The sequence below is a fragment of the Leucoraja erinacea genome, chromosome 14, assembly GCF_028641065.1.
Source record: "Leucoraja erinacea ecotype New England chromosome 14, Leri_hhj_1, whole genome shotgun sequence".
In the NCBI taxonomy this organism is placed as follows: domain Eukaryota; kingdom Metazoa; phylum Chordata; class Chondrichthyes; order Rajiformes; family Rajidae; genus Leucoraja; species Leucoraja erinaceus.
In genome coordinates, this window is record NC_073390.1 from 37,219,520 (window position 1) to 37,237,019 (window position 17,500).

At 42.7% G+C, this 17,500-nt stretch overlaps 2 protein-coding genes across 2 annotated transcripts; both read left to right on the top strand.

The window, feature by feature from the left end:
* Positions 1 to 2,324: 2,324 nt before the first annotated feature.
* LOC129703581 (C-C motif chemokine 20-like) lies at positions 2,325 to 5,285 on the top strand. Its single transcript, XM_055646168.1, has 4 exons — positions 2,325 to 2,912; positions 3,013 to 3,127; positions 3,221 to 3,298; positions 4,138 to 5,285. The coding sequence occupies exons 1-4, from the start codon at positions 2,831 to 2,833 to the stop codon at positions 4,166 to 4,168; spliced, it is 306 nt and encodes a 101-aa protein (XP_055502143.1). The 5' UTR covers positions 2,325 to 2,830; the 3' UTR covers positions 4,169 to 5,285.
* Positions 5,286 to 10,110: 4,825 nt separating this feature from the next.
* LOC129703582 (C-C motif chemokine 20-like) lies at positions 10,111 to 15,842 on the top strand. Its single transcript, XM_055646170.1, has 4 exons — positions 10,111 to 10,852; positions 10,953 to 11,067; positions 11,161 to 11,238; positions 11,510 to 15,842. Exons 1-4 carry the CDS (start codon positions 10,771 to 10,773, stop codon positions 11,538 to 11,540), a joined length of 306 nt encoding a protein of 101 aa, XP_055502145.1. The 5' UTR covers positions 10,111 to 10,770; the 3' UTR covers positions 11,541 to 15,842.
* The last annotated feature ends 1,658 nt before the right edge of the window (positions 15,843 to 17,500 follow it).

Here is a 17,500-nt window from a genome sequence, read left to right on the forward strand (position 1 = left end):
CCGGTAGGCTGCTTTTTCTGGCTAATTTGTATGCTTCATCTTTTGTTTTGATACTATCCCTGAATTCCCTAGTTATCCACGGATGCACTACCTTCCCTGATTTATTCTTTTGCCAACCTGGATGAACAATTGTTGTTGTTCATCCATGCAGCCTTTAAATGCCTTCCATTGCATATCCACCGTCAACCTTTTAAAATTCAATTGCCAGTCTATCTTGGCCAATTCACATCTCATATCCTCAAAGTTACCTTTCTTTAAGTTCAGAACCCTTGTTTCTGAATTAATTATGTCACTCTCCATCTTAATGAAGAACTCAACCATATTATGGTCACTCTTGCCCAAGGGGCCACGCACAACAAGACTGCTAACTAACCCTTCCTCATTACTCAATACCCAGTCTAGAATAGCCTGCTCTCTCATTGGTTCCTCTACATGTTGGATTAGAAAACTATCCCGCGTACATTCCAAGAAATCCTCTTCCTCAGCACTCCTGCCAATTTGATTCACCCTATCTATATGTAGATTGAAGTCACCCATTATAACTGTTTTACCTTAGAGGAGCTTAAATGTGCATGCAGAGTTTGATTTGACCCGACAACATCAATGGTAAAGTAGAGATATTGTTTAAGCAGAAAGGTGCGACAAGTTGCTGGATGATTCAAGTTGCTCTGCTGTTATGCTCCTTGAACGTAACAGCCTCCCTTCACCCTCTCTAATTTCCAACAGATTTCTGGTGACAAAGGAGACCTTGGGCCTTGCAGGTCAATGCCAGCTCTCGGTGCAATCCCAGCAGTTCAACAATCTTTAATTTCTCATGTAACGTATTGTCTCTCACATGCCCATCAGCTCCACCCTGATTCTCATGCCAAACACCTACACCAGAAGCTATGCCTGAAGAAGGGTCTCAACCCAAAACGTCACCTATTCTTTCGCTCCATAGATGCTGCCTCACCCGTTGAGATTCCCCAGCATTTTTTATCTACCTACCCCAGAAGATATCTGCAATCATCAATTAACCCTAGCAGCATGACATCAGCATGTGGAAGGAATCCAGAACAACCAGGGAAATTCCAAATGGGTGCAAGCAGAATGTTTGCACTGCCCTCAAGGCCACCTCCAGTCAAAGAAGAATAACATCAGCTTCCCCACTGATTTTACATCACTGCAGCATTTCAGTCCTGGAATTGTTCCAGCTCAATCCATCCAACACTCTTTTTCAGGCCTCCGCATCCTTCCAAAGGTCTGGTTGTTAGAATTTTCAATTACCCTTGTGAGCTCAAATCATGCTTTGCATAACGACAATGGAAGTTTACCTTTGGTGCCTGGAAGTTGGGTTAAATAGAGCAATATTTTTATGCATCTTGCTATTTGATTTTGATGTCATATTTAATGTAAAGGGTAGATGTTCTGTGACTTTCACCGAGGCTGTGATTAACCTTCCCTGTCATCCTGACATCCAACATGCTATTGTGCAGTGGAACCTCAGCCTGTGCAGTGACACTTAAAGGCAAGTTACGCCAGTGATTTCCATTCATGTGTATTTAGTTAATGGATGGAACCAAGCCAGAAACATGAAAGCACAACCAATAAAAAAGCACCATCCTGACCAGTTCTCAGCCTGTGGGGTACAACTCCACTTGGAACCTGTCTGAGGTATAGCTTTTAAATCAAATACTTCCCACTACAGTGAATGTTCATCAAGCTCTTTATCCTACCCATCCCTCCCATATCCTACATATGCTCTTCATTCTTCCAACTAATCTCCCATGTTTAACTCAGGCTACAGTCAGGAAAGTCTGTTCCAGGACAAACTGAGACTGATTCCCAGCTTCTCAGCCATACCCCATTTGTTAAAGCCTAATCAGACCTAATAATAATAATAATAATAATAATAATAATAATAATAATAATAATAATAATAATAATAATAAATATAATTAAATAATAAAGATATTATTATTATTATTATTATTATGATGATGATTATTATTATTATTATTATTATTATTATTATTATTATTATTATTATTATTATTATTATTATTATTATATTACCAGACAGGTTCCAAGTGGAGTTGTACTCCACAGGCTGAGAACTGGTCAGGATATTGCTTTTTTATGGAGGGGCACTGCAGATCTCAGAAGTACTGCAGAGGCCTGTTCCTTCATGAGTGACCTTCAATCCACAGTCCACACTGCAAAGCCCAAGATCATGAGGTTCCACTCACGCGTGCAGGAAAGAAAAATCGGTGACTTTGCAGAATTTGAACGATTTTCCTTTTCCATTTTTTCAACCTGAAGTGAATTACATGATGCACACAATGTGCTTCATGATTTAATTTCGAAGCTGGATCCTGATTCATAATCTCTGCCTCATATTATTGTTTACAGCAGTTAATTAGAACAAAATATTCACTTTAAAATCGATCTGTTTTGTGCATTGCTGACCCAATTTGTATTACAGAGCTGACCAATCTTGAAAGGCTGTTCTCCAGAGATTTTCAATATGTTGTATTACTAATTTTGAATCTAAATGAAAATAGCATAAGAAATACAAGCTTCAATTGCTCTTGGGCCATAAAACAAAGGTATTAATAAGTACTTAGGTTATAAAGTCAGGCTGCCAAGATCTATTTATAAACACCCTGATGTAAACAAGTAATGTGACAATAGAGGAAATTCCAAGCGTCACTTGTTGCATTTCCTTGTTACAAAAATTCCCAACCAAAGAGTATATAAACAGTTGACAGAATCCCAAAAGCACACCAGTTCTTCATTATCATCACAACATATTCCGCAGCAAAGTTATCTTATAAACCAGTGATCAGCAATGAACACTCTCAAGAGACTTCTCCCAGTAGCTTTGCTATCATTGATAGTACTGAGCATGTTTGGTAATTCGCTTTCAGCAGGTAAGTCCTAGAGATGCCTTTTAATTCATTCCTACTAATCAGATTTGAAGAAAGATATTTACTTGTACTGTATGCATAACTATATTTTTCATTCTTCCAGCTATGACATACGGAGACTGCTGTCTCGCTTATTCAAAGAAGCGACTGCCACGAAAATTAATCTCTGGCTATGTAGAGCAAAAATCCAATGAAATATGTGAGAAAGATGCAATTATGTAAGTACAAATAAACAATATATTACTGATGAGCATAGAACAACACTTATTACAATGTTCAATGAATGGATCAATAATTTAAATGTTTGATAGATTCTACACCATCAGAGGAAGAGCAGTGTGTGCAGCTCCTGAGCAGCAATGGGTGAAGAAAGCATTGTATTTTTTGAGGTAAGACCAAGCAACATAATAATTAACTGAGAACATTGAGAAAGCTGCAGCAGTGATCTGAAATGTATGAAGTGTTGCCAACATTTGGGGCCCATGGTGGTGCAGCGGTAGAGTTGCTGCCTAATGCCCCTGTCCCACTTAAGAAACCTGAAAGGAAACTTCTGGCGACTTTGCGCCCCACCCAAGGTTTCCTTGCGGTTCCCAGAGGTTGCAGTTGGTTGCTGGAGGTTGCAGGTAGTGGAAGCAGGTAGGGAGACTGACAAAAACCTCTGGGAACTGCACGGGTGGGGCACAAAGTCTCCAGAGGTTTCTGTTCAGGTTTCCTAAGTGGGACAGCGGCATTATTGCGCCAGAGACCCAGGTTCGATCCTGACCATGGGTGCTATCTGTACGGTGTTTGTCCATTCTCCCCGTGACCTGCGCGAGTTTTCACCGGGTGCTCCAGTTTCTGCCCACACTCCAAAGGCATGCAGCTTTGTAGGTTAATTGGCTTGGTATAAATGTAAATTGTCCCTAGTGTGTGTAGGATAGTGTTAGTGTGCGGGGATCGTTGGTCGGCACGGACTTGGTGGGCCGAAGGGCCTGTTTCCGTGCTGTATCCTCAAACAAAACTAAACTAAACAATCAAGAGTAAATGAGGGTTGCATCCACAATCACACTTCTGAATGTAAATCTCAAAAATATTATTTTCTTTGCCAAGTTGCTGTAAAATGCAAACAACTACTCAGTAATATTTGATATATAGAAGAAATTATTGACAGGACGTTTTCATTGATTTTTTTTCTTGTTATAATATTTGATTACCGTATTTGAAACTTATTAATCTGCTTGTCTTCCAGCAAAAAGCTGAAAAAAATGTCACAAGATTGAGCCGCGTCTCGAGGAAAGAAGTTGGCTGCATTTAGCTGGATTTATTTCACGAAACCTTTCTGCACAGTATCTGTGCCCAGACAATAGAAGTTTGTTAAAACTTCCATAATTTGTATCACTCACATTTGATGTGTAAGCCACTTTATTTTTAGTATGTTCTACTGAACTTAATGAAGTATATTCTTATTTATTTTTTGCTACATCGTTCTGGTTGTGAATTAAATGACAGTGATTGTAATATAATCACCTGTATGTGTGTTCAGTCAATCTAAGCTTGACTTATTGGAAAGTGAAACGTAAAGAGGAATATCTCCGAGTTTAAATGTCACCATGTTGCTTGCCACCATTGTTGTTATACTCAAATGTCAGTGAATGAAAAATAAAGATAATTATTTCAGTTTTGTTCTTCAGTAATTTATTTTATGAGATCTTGTTTGCCTCACTAACGGAAACCCAAATAATGATAAAACACTTACAGCATTGCCACAAGAGCTCAACACATACACCTTTCCAAGTCATGAGATCTGTCATTACGCCAACCTAAATGAATCTTCAGAGATTTTCATTCATGTGGACTTCGTTCTTAGATGGCACCAGCCAGAAACATGAATGCACAGCCCTTGTGAAGTCTAATTAAGCTTCAACAAATAGGCTTCAGCTGAGAATCTATCTCAGATTGTCCTGGAAGTGACTTTCCAGACTGCCGCTCTGAGTTGCACATGGGATATTAGTTGAAGGAATGAAGAGTGTATGTGAGATGTGGGAGGGATGGGTAGGATGAGGAGCTACAGGAAGATTCACTGCAGTGGGAAGTGCTTGACTGTAACTACAGTATTTCTGAGACATTTACAAGTGTAGTACTAACCCACAGGCTGAGACCTGGTCAGGATGTTGCTTTCTTTATGGAGGGGACTCCACAGACCTTAGAATTACTGCAGGGGCCAGTTCCTTCATGAGTGACCTTCAATCCACAGACCACACGGCAAGGATCAAGATCATGAAGTAGAAACAACCAACTACACATGCTGGATACACACAAGGACACAAAGTGCTCAGCAGGTCAGGCAGCATCCCTTGTATGGGCGGACATCGCTTTTAAACCATGGGGGGGGGACACAATTTCCTGATGGTACAATTACATGTGCATGACAACTAACAATATTATCTCCTCCCACTCCCTCCCACCCCCCCCCCCCCCCCCCCCCCCCCCCCCCCCCACACACACACACACACACACACACACACATACACATCTTACACACATCTTACACACATCTTACTATAATGATCCTGGGACCTGGGGAAGATTTGAGAAACAGTGAAAGAAGGCCAAAAGTGGTGTAATTTAAAATAGATATATATTTGCACTGAGGCCTAACATCTAGGAGCTGGTGGCCTCCAACTGCAATCGTCCTTGAGGGCTCCGGTCGCTGAGCCTGTGGACTTAGCATCACGGAGCTGGCTGACTTCGGAGGCTGTGGTGGAGTTGCGGATGCGACTCAACTTTGGAGGCTTCAGCCGCGGGCCCTGTGGACTGTAATAACGGGCGCTCGCAGATCCCTGGTTGGTGACTGACTTTTGGGAGATCCAGCAACAACAGCAGCTTCTTCCACCCCGAATCGTGGGGCTTGAATTGGCCCAATCGCGGGGCCTTTCATCGCCCGGCACGGCTTAAAATTGGCCGCGGGATCTACCATCGCCCGGCGGGGGCTTCAACATCGAGAGCCTCGATCGCCTCGACGCAGCAGTTTGACTGCCTGACCGAGGGAGATATAGCAAGGGGTAGATAACATGGGGTGGATTGTCTCACACCTCTCAAAACATTGGGGGGGACACGCACTCCCCCCCCCATCTCCCCAGGGATTTCCACCTATATGGATAGATGAGGTTTCTAACTAGACAAAGTGGGACCCTTTGGGTCCCTGTCACACAGGAGGCTTGGTCCCCCAACGCAATATTCCACCATTCACCTAGAGCCCCCAAATGCACAGGCGCAGCTCATTTCCCCTCATCCCTAGCACTTTTGCCCCCTCCTCCACCCTCCCTCTTCTTTCCCCTCTCCTCCTCTCCTCCCCAAATCTATCCCTCACCTCTCCCTCCCTCTCCTTTCCCCTACCCGCAGTCATCCATCCCTCCCTCCCTCCCTCCATAACTCTGTTCCCCTCCCTACTCCCCTCCTCTCCCACTATCCACTCTCCTCCCCCACCCCAGGATCTCGAGGCTGCCGCTCCACTGCCTTCTTGCATACCCCGGAGGAGCATCAGCCATCAGCGCCCTCAGAGCCAGGCCTTGGTTCGGCCCGGAAGCACCAGCAGCTACAGCCGCGCCGGCGTGTGGGCGGGGGAGGGGGGAGAGCTCGCAGAAAAGATGGGGGAAGAGCCATGGGGGAGAAGGGGGCTACCACGGGGGAGAGGGCAGGAGCCAGCGAGGGGTCCAGAGGGGAAAGGGGTTCAGCTGTTGTGCGTCGCGATGGCAGTGCGTTTGGGATTTATAGCGGGTGCTGGATTCTCTCCTCCGTCGGGATCAGACTCTCCGTTTTCCGTTTGGTGACATTGCCGCGCTGCTTGGCTGCTTCGGATCCCCCCCGCTCTTCTGGTCGCTCCACTTTCCTCTGCTCCAGTAAAGACGCGATGGCGTAGGAAGGGGAAGACCATCCTGGGGAGTTACAGGGGAAGAGACTATTCCGCGCGGCGCTGGAAGGCAGGAGAAGAGATTGAAATCTGATGAACTTTGATGACATTCAACCGATCGGAACGAAACTTGGTGGACTCACAGCACAAGAGAACGGTGAGTGAACTGGTGAAAAATCGTAGCGCTATCGCGAATCATTTTTGCGCAAATAGAATGACCGCCAAACCGGAAGATAAGATCAGAGTTTTAGTTATGTATTAGACTAAGTGGGACCCGTTGGGTCCCATGTTCACATGGGAGGGCTGGTCCCCTATGCAATATTCTACCTCTCCACCAATTCCAATATTGATGGCCACTGGGGGGGGGGGGCTTTCTGTAGTGCTAGTATGGATGTTGTGGGCCAAAGGGACTGGTTTCCAGAGGGCTAGTATGGACATTGTGTACCGAATGGATTATTGGGCTGGCAGCTCAGTCACTCTGGCTTGGTGGGCTGGCAGCTCAGTCACTCAGGCCTGGTGGGCTAGCAGCTCAGTCTCTCAGGACTGGTGGGCTGGCAGCTCAGAAACTGCCAGAAATTCTGCCCAAAACAGGTGAGAGACTCCGTGAGAGAGAAGGGGGAGAGTTTGGAGAATCAATTTTAGACATTTTTCATCTTTTCCACAGATCACACCAATGAACAAGGAAAGTCTTTCCTGGCTTGGATCTCACAGGGAGCCAATCAAGGGAGGGAGAAAAATACTGGGGTGAGGTTTAATACTTACAGGGGGAATACTTACTAATGGGCCCATAGGGACTCCTCCTGGGCTTGTACAGGCCTGAGGGGCCGAAGGGAGATAAAAATAATCTGAGTGAATTCTCAGTGAAATGCACTTTTTGTGGACTTTTCCAGGCCTAGCACGGGCCTTTTGGGCCATAATTCTCCTCCTGGGCTAATATGGGCATTTGGGGCAATAGAGACTGGTTTCTGGGCTAATAGGGGCCTTGTGGGCCGAAATGAGTTTCAGGAAAGCCAAAGGTGGGCTGGCAGTTCACTCACTCATTCACGATTGGTAGGTTGACATTTCCCTCACTCACTCACTCACTCACGGCTGGTAGGCTGGCAGTTCACTCACTCATGGCTGGTGGGCTGGCAGTTCATTCACTCATGGCTGGTGGGCTGGCAGTTCATTCACTCACGGCTGTTGAGCTTGCAGTTGACTCACGGCTGGTGGGCTGGCAGTTGATTGACTCACAGTTGGTGGGCTGGCAGTTCACTCACGGCTATTCCTTGAAATTCCATTTAAAGCAGAGTGCAGGCCACCAAATTCATTTCATACCATTTTAAGCAGAGTGCAGGCCACCAAATTCAATTTCATACAATTTCAAGCAAAGTGCAGGCCACCAAATTCAAATGCAATTTTGTACCATTTCAAGCAGAGTGCTGGCCACCAAATTCAAATGCAATTTCATACCATTTGGGCTTTATACTGCAGGCCCCTGGGAAGGGAAGTCTTCATTGTGGCGATTGACAGGCGAGAGGACCAATCAGCTGATCTCAAGATTTTTTAAATATTCATAACTTTTTTATTTTTCATCGATCGGAAAAATCCTCAGGACTGTGAGTAAGATGGCCAAAATCATAGTGATATATGGTAGCATTTTTTCTAAAATCAATATCCAGTGAAGTGGGAGAGAGAAAGAGAGAGAAGAGAGAGAGAGAGAGAGAGAGAGAGAGGAGGAGAGAGAGAGAGAGAGAGAGAGAGAGAGAGAGAGAGAGAGAGAGAGAGAGAGAGAGAGAGAGAGAGAGAGAGAGAGAGAGAAGAGAGAGAGAGAGCAGAGAGAGAGAGAGAGAGAGAGAGAGAGAGAGAGAGTACCAACCAATTTTATTATTGGCAAAATAATGACAGAAGCATTAATTGTTTTGTACTTTCATGTACGTCTTGTAAGAGGTGACTATTGTCACACACAACAATGAATCAGAGGCACTGCATTTGATGTGCGCTTATTATTTTAGAAGTGTTTGCACTGAACAAATGCAGAATGCTTTGTGTGCTTTCTTGTTTGTATTGTGCCTGCTGCTCAGCTTTTACAATAAAACAAAAGTGACGTGAAAAAAAAAAAAAGAGAGAGACTCCAAACACTAGCAACAGTAATTAAAGATTATCAAAACCCTCTTGATTCCCCAATTACCTTGGAAGAACTGACCATAAAAATAAAATCTCTCCACTCAAAGAAAGCCTGTGGTCCAGACAGCATCAAAAATGAAATGCTCAAGTACAGCACTCCGGAGATGCAGGACATAGTGCTGTTCAACATCATACTACGATCAGGTTACTTCCCTGATATTTGGTGCCAAGGTCTTATTTCACCCATTTATAAGAATGGAAACAAATTAGACCCAAATAATTATCATGGCATCTGTGTCAGTAGCTGCATAGGGAAGTTATTCTGCAGTGTCATAAACAACAGAATGCAGGATTTCCTTAACAAACACAACATTCTCAGTAAAAACCAAATTGGCTTCCTCCCAAAACACCGTACCACTGACCACATTTATACCCTCCACACCCTCATTGAAAAACATGTACACCAAACGAAAAATGGGAAAATATTTGCCCATTTTATTGACTTTGAGAAAGCATTTGACTCTATTTTGCATGAAGGGCTCTATTACAAACTCGTCGGGTGTGGTATAGGAGGAAAGGTATATGACCTTATCAAATCAATGTATCTGAATAATAAATGTGGCGTTAAAATTGGGGACAAACGCACTGATCTCTTCGCCCAGAGAAGAGGTGTCCAGCAAGGCTGCAATCTGAGCCCGACACTGTTTAATGTATATATCAACGATTTGGCAGTAAAGTTGGACCAGAGCACAGCGCCGAGCCTCTGTCTTCTGGACGGAGAGGTAAAATCCCTGTTTTATGCGGATGACTTAGTTCTGCTGTCCCCCACAGAACAGGGACTGCAGCAACAGTTGGACCTACTTGGTGAGTACTGCCAAAATTGGGCCCTGGCAGTAAATCTAAAGAAAACCAACATCATGATTTTTCAGAAAAGACCCAGATGCCAGGAAGATAAATACAAATTTACTCTCAATGGTAATGTTATCGAACACACTATGAGCTATACTTACCTTGGTCTAACTATTTCAACATCAGGGAGCTTCAATATGGCAGTGAATGCACTAAAAGAGAAAGCTCGAAGAGCTCTGTATGCAATAAAAAGAAGATTCTACAACATCCAAATCCCAGAGGGGGACATTACAGACTTCATAAGTACGTCAGAGGCCCACCTGTTTCTTCATGAGTGACCCGTGAACCCACAGACCAAGCTGCAAGGACTAAGATTATGATGTTCCACTCAAGCACGCAGGAAAGCAAAAGTCAGTGACTTTGCGGAAGTTGAACCATTTCCCTTTTTCTTTTTTTTTTTAAACCTGAAGTAAATTACATAATGCACAAGGTGTGCTGAATGATTACATTTCTAAGCTGATTTCTGATTAATGATCTCTGCCCCAAATTATTGTTTCATTTTGCACAAAATTTTACAAAGGATAATTGGAATAAAATATTCACTTTTTTGATCAATTTTTTCAGCAGTGCTGACCCAATTTGTATTACTGGCCAAAATTGAAAGACTGTTCTCCTTAGATTTTCAATATGTTGTGTTACTAATTTTAAATCTAAATGGAAACAACATAGGAAATAAACAAAACATGCTTTCAATCGATCTTGGACAGTGAAACAAAAGTGTATGGAAATAATTGTAAACTTAGACTACTAAGATCTATTTAGAAACACCCTGATGTAATCAGGTGAAGTGACGTAGAGGAAAACCCAAAGATGTCACGGAAGGCATTTCCTTGCTTCATAAAACTTCCCAATCAAAGTGTATATAAACAGTTGACAGAATCCCCAAAACACATCAGATCTCAGTTGCAACCTCAACATTCTCTACGGCAAAGTTATCTTATAAACCAGTGATCAGCAATGAACACTCTCAAGAGACTTCTCCCAGCAGCTATGCTCTCATTGATTGTACTGAACATGTTTTGTAATACACCATCAGCAGGTAAGTCCGAGATATGCCTTTTAACTCATTCCTACGAATCAGATTTGAAAATATATATTTGATTGTGCTACATGCATGACAATATTTTTCACTTTTCCAGCTGCAACATACGGCGACTGCTGTCTCGCTTATTCAAAGAAGCGACTGCCACAAAAATTGATCTCTGGTTATGTGGAGCAAAAATCCAATGAAATATGTGAGAAAGATGCAATTATGTAAGTACAAATAAACAATACATTGCTTTTGAAAATAGAACAAAACTTATTACAATGTTCGGTTAATGGATCAACAATTTAAATATTTTATAGATTCTTCACCGTCAGAGGAAGAGCAGTGTGTGCAGATCCTGAGCACCATTGGGTGAAGAAAGCACTGAATTTTTTGAGGTAAGCAACATAATAATTTGACAAAGCTACAGCAGTGAAATGAAATGTATAAAGTGTCGCCAATCAAGAGTAGATGAGGGTTGCGTCCACAATCAAACTTTTGAATATAAATCTCAAAAATATAATTTCTTTTGCAAAGTTGCTGTAAAATGTAAACAACTCAGTAATATTCCGATATTTAGAAGAAGTCTTTGACAGCATGTTTTCATTGATTTTTTTCTTGTTACAACATTTGATCACTTGAAATTTATTGATCTCTTTGTCTTCACAGCAAAAAGCTGAGAAAAATGTCACAGAATTGAGCCGCGTCTCAAGCCGGGTCGAGGGAAGAAATTGGCTGCATTTAGCTGGATTCATTTAAAAAAAAACCTTCCTGCATAGTATCTATGATAATAGAAGTTTAGTAAAATTTCTGTAATTTGTATCACTCACAATTGAGCCACTTTATTGTTAGTATGTTCTACTGAACATGAAGAAGTAACTTAAATGTATATTCTTATTTATATTTTGCTACATTGCTACAACAAACTGATTGTGAATTAAATGAAGGTAATTGTAATATAATCACCTGTATGTGTATCAGTCAATCTAAGCTTGATTTATTGGAAAGTGAAAGATGACGAGGAATATCTCTGAGTTTAAGTAGCACCGTGTTAATTGCCACCTTTGGTCATTTTAAATGGCTGCGAATGAAAAATAAAGATAATTACTTCAGTTTTCTTCTTCGGTGATTTATTTTATGAGATCTCGTTTGCCTCACTAACGGAAACCTAGTCAATGATAAACCACTTGCAGCATTGCCAGCTCATTACATACACCATTCCAACTTCATCAGCCATGAGGCGGATTGTTCCCATTGTTCAAAATCCCAGGAAAGCCAACAAGGGATTCCAGAGGTCCGACCTTTAACCGTTGCCCTCTGGTTATGGACATCTCAGGGGAAATGTTGTCAACATCTACCCGGTGTAGTTTCCTTTTTCACCTGTGTTTTTTCTTGGGCTTCATACAGTTTTCATTTCCTTTTTTCAACTCCCTTCCACTTTTAATGCATTCAAAATCTAGGTTTATGTCAAATTTCATTGGTGAGCTTAAATGTGCATGAAGTTTTTGGTTTGACAACAATTTATATGGCAATGCAGAGATACTCTGTGGACTGCCAACAAAGTGTCACAAATTGCTGGATAATTCATTGATTGTCCCTCCGGTGGCTGATTATCACACAGCAAAAGCCTTTCACTGTACGTCTGTACATGTGACAATAAACTCAAAGTCAAAGCTCTGCTGGTCTGCTCTGTGAATGTGACTGCTTCCCTTCTGCCTTTGTAATTTCCAATGAATTTCTGGAGTCCCTCACTAAGTCTTGTGGTTAGAGGGCAGCGCAGTGACATAATGGTAGCGTTTCTACCTTACAGCTCTCTGTACAGAGTTTGCACTGTGACCATGGGATATTCTCCGGGTGCTCCAATTTCCTCCTACACTCCAAAGACATGCAGGTTTGTAGGTCAATAGACTTTGGTAAAATTGTGACTTGTCCCGAGTGTGTAGGATATTGCTAGTGTATAGGATGATCACTGGTCAGTGCAGACTCGATTGGCCGAAGGGCCTTATTCTGGATTATATGTCTAAAGTCTCTAAAGTGTAAAGTATAAAGAACATAGAACATAGAAAAGTGCAGCACACGAACAGGCCCTTCAGCCCATAGGGTCTGTGCAAACATGATGCCAGAAGGAACTAATCTCCTCAGCCTTCTCTGATCCATATCCATCCATTCCCCACATATCCATGCGCTATCTATATGCCTCTTAAACACATTTCATGCTCACATAACCCATCCAACCGCTCAGCACCGATAAACAGTAAATCGCAGATTTTCATTCATGCAGCTAAGAATTTTTATTAGGACTTTCATTGTAAATTTATTTTCTTCCTTTTTATTTCCCATCTCAACCCCCTCTCTCTCTCTCTCTCTCTCTCTCTTTTCTTAAAAAAAAATTCTCAGTATCTATTTGACTTTTATTTACCCATTTCCATTTGAGTCTATGTTAACCCATCACAAGGTCATAAGGTCATAAGTAATAGGAGCAGAATTAGACCATTTGGCCCATCAAGTCTACTCTGCCATTCAATCATGGCTGATCTACCTCTCCCTCCTAATCCCATTCTCCTGCCTTCTTCCCATAACCCCTGACACACGTACCAATCAAGAATCTATCTATCCCTGCCTTAAAAATATCCATTGAAGGCCTCCACGGCCTACTGTGGTAAATAATTCCACAGATTCTGCCTAAATAATTTCCTCCTCATCTCCTTCCTAAAGGAACGTCCTTAATTCTGCGTATATGGCCTCTAGTGCTGGACTCTCCCAAATTGAGACATCCACATCCAGTCTATCCAAGCCTTTCACTATTCGGTAGGTTTCAATGAGGTGCCCCCTCATCCTTCTAAACTCCAGCAAGTACAGGTCCAGTGCCGTCAAACGCTCATCAAATGTTAACCCACTCTTTCCTGGGATCATTCTTGTAAACCTTCTCTGGCCCTCTCGAGAGCCAGCACATCCTTCCTCAGATATGGTGCACATAATTGCTCACAATACTCCAAATGCGGCCTGACCAGCGCCTTATAAAGCCTCGGCATTACATCCCTGTTTTTGCATTCTAGCCCTCTTGAAATAAATGGTATGTCATCCAGACAGTCCCATTTGCCTGCTCATTTTTCACAACTTCCTATTTTTTTTAATCCTCTTCCCTTTTGAAAAATGCAATTGAATCTGTCTCATCTACCCTTCGAGGTAGATCATTTCAGATAACAATGACTAACTGTTCCAACAAGTTTTAATTTCTCTGCACCTTTGCTTGAACTTTTGACAGTCACTTTCAATCTCTGTATTCAAGGCATTGATATCTTTTGTCTTTTGTTCTTAACTTCAATTGATTATGACTGGCCCTGGATTCACTAATGTCCTACACCCTTTGGCGTTTTGTAACTTAATCTTGTAAAAAAACTTTGAGCCAAGCTCAAAGACCCAACAGTAAATTCCAGGACATTGCTCCTTTGTAGCCTCCTTTCCCTAGATCAACCATATCACGTACACTTTACTCAAAGATAGGTACAAGCGTGGAAATAAGACCTTCGGCCCACCGAGTCCACACAGACCAGCGATCCCCGCACATTAACAGTACCCTACACATTAGCAACAATTTACATTTATACCAAGCCAATTAACCTACAAACCTGTATAACTTGATTGTGGGAGGAAACGAAGATCTCGGAGAAAGCCCACGTGGTCACGGGAAGATCGTAAAAACTCCGTACCGACAGCACCCGTAGTCGGGATCAAACCCGCGTCTCTGGCGCTGAAAGCGCTGCAAGGCAGCAACTCAACCGCTGCACCATCGTGCCGCCCTTGCTATTTTGCTTTCTGTCAAAGCTGTCCTGGACATATTTACCAAAGACAAGAGCATCGCGGGATAGCACAGTGGCACAGCTGGTAGAGCTGCTGCCTCACAGCGCCAGAAAATTAGGTTCAATCCTGTCCTCGGGCGCTGTCTGTGTGGAGTTTGCACGTTCTCCTTGTGACCATATGGGTTTCCTCCTGGTGCTCTGATTTCCTCCCACATCCTAAAGATGTGTGGGCTTTGTAGTTTAATTGGCATCTGTAAATTGCCCCTAGTGTATAGGGAGTGGATACGAAAGTGGAATGACATAGAATTAGTGTGAACAGGTAATCAATGGTCAGTGGGGTGAAGGCATGTTTCCATGCTGCATCTTTCAATCAATAAATCAATCACGGAAACTACTCTGTATCAGTCAGGTAGAAAAAATATCTAAAGCGTGTGATGGAGTCAACTGTAAGAACTAGATTGGTCACATCAATGGGAACCAAGCAGATCACTATTTCTCAACCCAACATTCTAATTTGAGCAACATACGGGAGCTTTCATCAGAAAACCCAATAGTTGGGATTTCCCCAGAAAAAGGCATATTAATTTGCCCTTATTCCCACGCAAAACCCACCTGATTAATAGGTTTGGTTCTCCGTCAGAAGTGGTCAATAGAAATGAATGTGTGGTTCATATTCCAGAGGTCATTTTGCTATACCAATCAAATAAAAATTCCTACCCCAATATTTTCCATTGAGCTTTATCCTTTCAACCAAGCGATCGCAGCGTATGTTACTATAAATGACCTTTCAAACGCATAATGGAAGCTATGTTTTCACAACGGAACTATCTGTTTGAGGGTGGAACCGATGACAAGTGAATAGAATCTAGGTTATTTGATCGTTTACTCATCACAGTTCTGACAAGGTAACTGCCAAATCCATTGCTACAAGTTACAAATTAATCCATCCTTTATTTGACCTACATGTTCAAACAAATTGCTAAAGATGCCTCATTAACTACCTTGGGTTTTCATGTTCAGTGAACAACTACAGATATCAAACCACAAAAGTCAATGAAAAGCTACACTAGCTGGTGGCTAATCCAGGGCGTGTAAAGCTGTGCTATAATATTCATTGGTGATATGCCAAACAGCAAGGCTTTTTAGTTCCGAGACACAGCATGAAAACAGGCCCTTTGTCCCACTGACTCCATGCCAACCATTTATCACTTGCTCACACTAATTCAGATTCAGATTCAGATTCAACTTTAATTGTCATTGTCAGTGTACAGTACAGAGACAACGAAATGCATTTAGCATCTCCCTGGAAGAGCGACATAGCATATGATTTGAATAAATATTTACATTACCATATACAGACATAGTGTTTTTCCTGTGGGAGGAGTGTCCAGGGGGGGGGGGGGTGATTGGCAGTCACCGAGGTACGTTGTTGACTATAGTGACAGCCGCTGGGAAGAAGCTGTTCCTGGACCTGCTGGTCCGGCAACGGAGAGACCTGTAGCGCCTCCCGGATGGTAGGAGGGTAAACAGTCCATGGTTGGGGTGAGAGCAGTCCTTGGCGATGCTGAGCGCCTTCCGCAGACAGCGCTTGCTTTGGACAGACTCAATGGAGGGGAGCGAGGAACCGGTGATGCGTTGGGCAATTTTCACCACCCTCTGCAATGCCTTCCGGTCGGAGACAGAGCAGTTGCCATACCGTACTGTGATACAGTTGGTAAGGATGCTCTCGATGGTGCAGCGGTAGAAGTTCACCAGGATCTGAGGAGACAGATGGACCTTCTTCAGTCTCCTCAGGAAGAAGAGACGCTGGTGAGCCTTCTTGATCAGAGTTGAGGTATTATGGGTCCATATTCTATGTTATCCCACTTTCTCATCCACTTCCCATACACTGGGGCCAATTTACAGCAGCTAATAAATCTACAAACCCGCATGTCTTCGGGATGAGAGAGGAAACTGGAGCACCTGAAGGAAACCCACACGGTCAAAGGGAGAGCATACAAACTCCACACAGACAGCTCCCAAGGTCAGGATCAAACCTAGGTCTCCGGCAGCATGAAGCAGTATCTCTACCAGCTGTGCCATTGTGCTGCCCCACATAGTTCACCAAGAACACACACACTCTTGAACTTATACGGCATGTTCTCAACCTCAAGGGCCTGTCCCACTTGGGCGTTATTTGCACGTCATTTACACAACATCATATTTTACGCATCAAGACGCAAGCGTGCATTACGCACGCATGAAGTGTGCATGGTGCGTGGTGAGATGTATTGTCGTAGGCAGTGACGCGCAGTAGTGCGCAGCACCCCATGACGCGCAAATGAGGCCCAAGTGGAACAGGCCCTTCAGTGTTCAAAATGCTTTAAAGCCAAGAACCGGCACCTTGTATTTTATGCGTTTTTTAATGGGTTTTTTTGTGATTTACGTGTTTTTGAAATAACATTTCAAATAACATTGAATAACTTTCCTTTAATATTAACATTTGATTTACATGTTGGAAATAATGTGCCCAAATTTACCGCTGACTGTGTAGTCACGTATATGTTTAATTTACATGTTCTTTTTAATTACGTGATGCTTTTCAGCACGTATCCCTCATGTAAAATGTGAGGAGTGTACTTTCTGAAATTTAGTTCTAACATAAGGAACTCAATACTTTGAAAAACAGGTTTCAGATTCCCCTTGTATATGATGCATGCACATTTTCACTCCTATTCACACACACGCACCACTGATAGATGTGCAGTGAAAGCTAATGGCTTACAGTTCATTTCATAATATAACATGTAAAATATGTATTCATATATCTAAGGGACAGAATGGCATAGGACGCTCACACAGTAGCAGGTCTTAACGGAGT

Coding starts and splice junctions, on each gene's coding strand:
- LOC129703581 (XM_055646168.1), top strand. CDS start 2,831: ATGAACACTCTCAAGAGACTTCTCCCAGTAGCTTTGCTATCATTGATA. Junction 2,913..3,012: donor TGGTAATTCGCTTTCAGCAG/GTAAGTCCTAGA, acceptor TCATTCTTCCAG/CTATGACATACGGAGACTGC. Junction 3,299..4,137: donor AAAGCATTGTATTTTTTGAG/GTAAGACCAAGC, acceptor CTTGTCTTCCAG/CAAAAAGCTGAAAAAAATGT.
- LOC129703582 (XM_055646170.1), top strand. CDS start 10,771: ATGAACACTCTCAAGAGACTTCTCCCAGCAGCTATGCTCTCATTGATT. Junction 10,853..10,952: donor TTGTAATACACCATCAGCAG/GTAAGTCCGAGA, acceptor TCACTTTTCCAG/CTGCAACATACGGCGACTGC. Junction 11,239..11,509: donor AAAGCACTGAATTTTTTGAG/GTAAGCAACATA, acceptor TTGTCTTCACAG/CAAAAAGCTGAGAAAAATGT.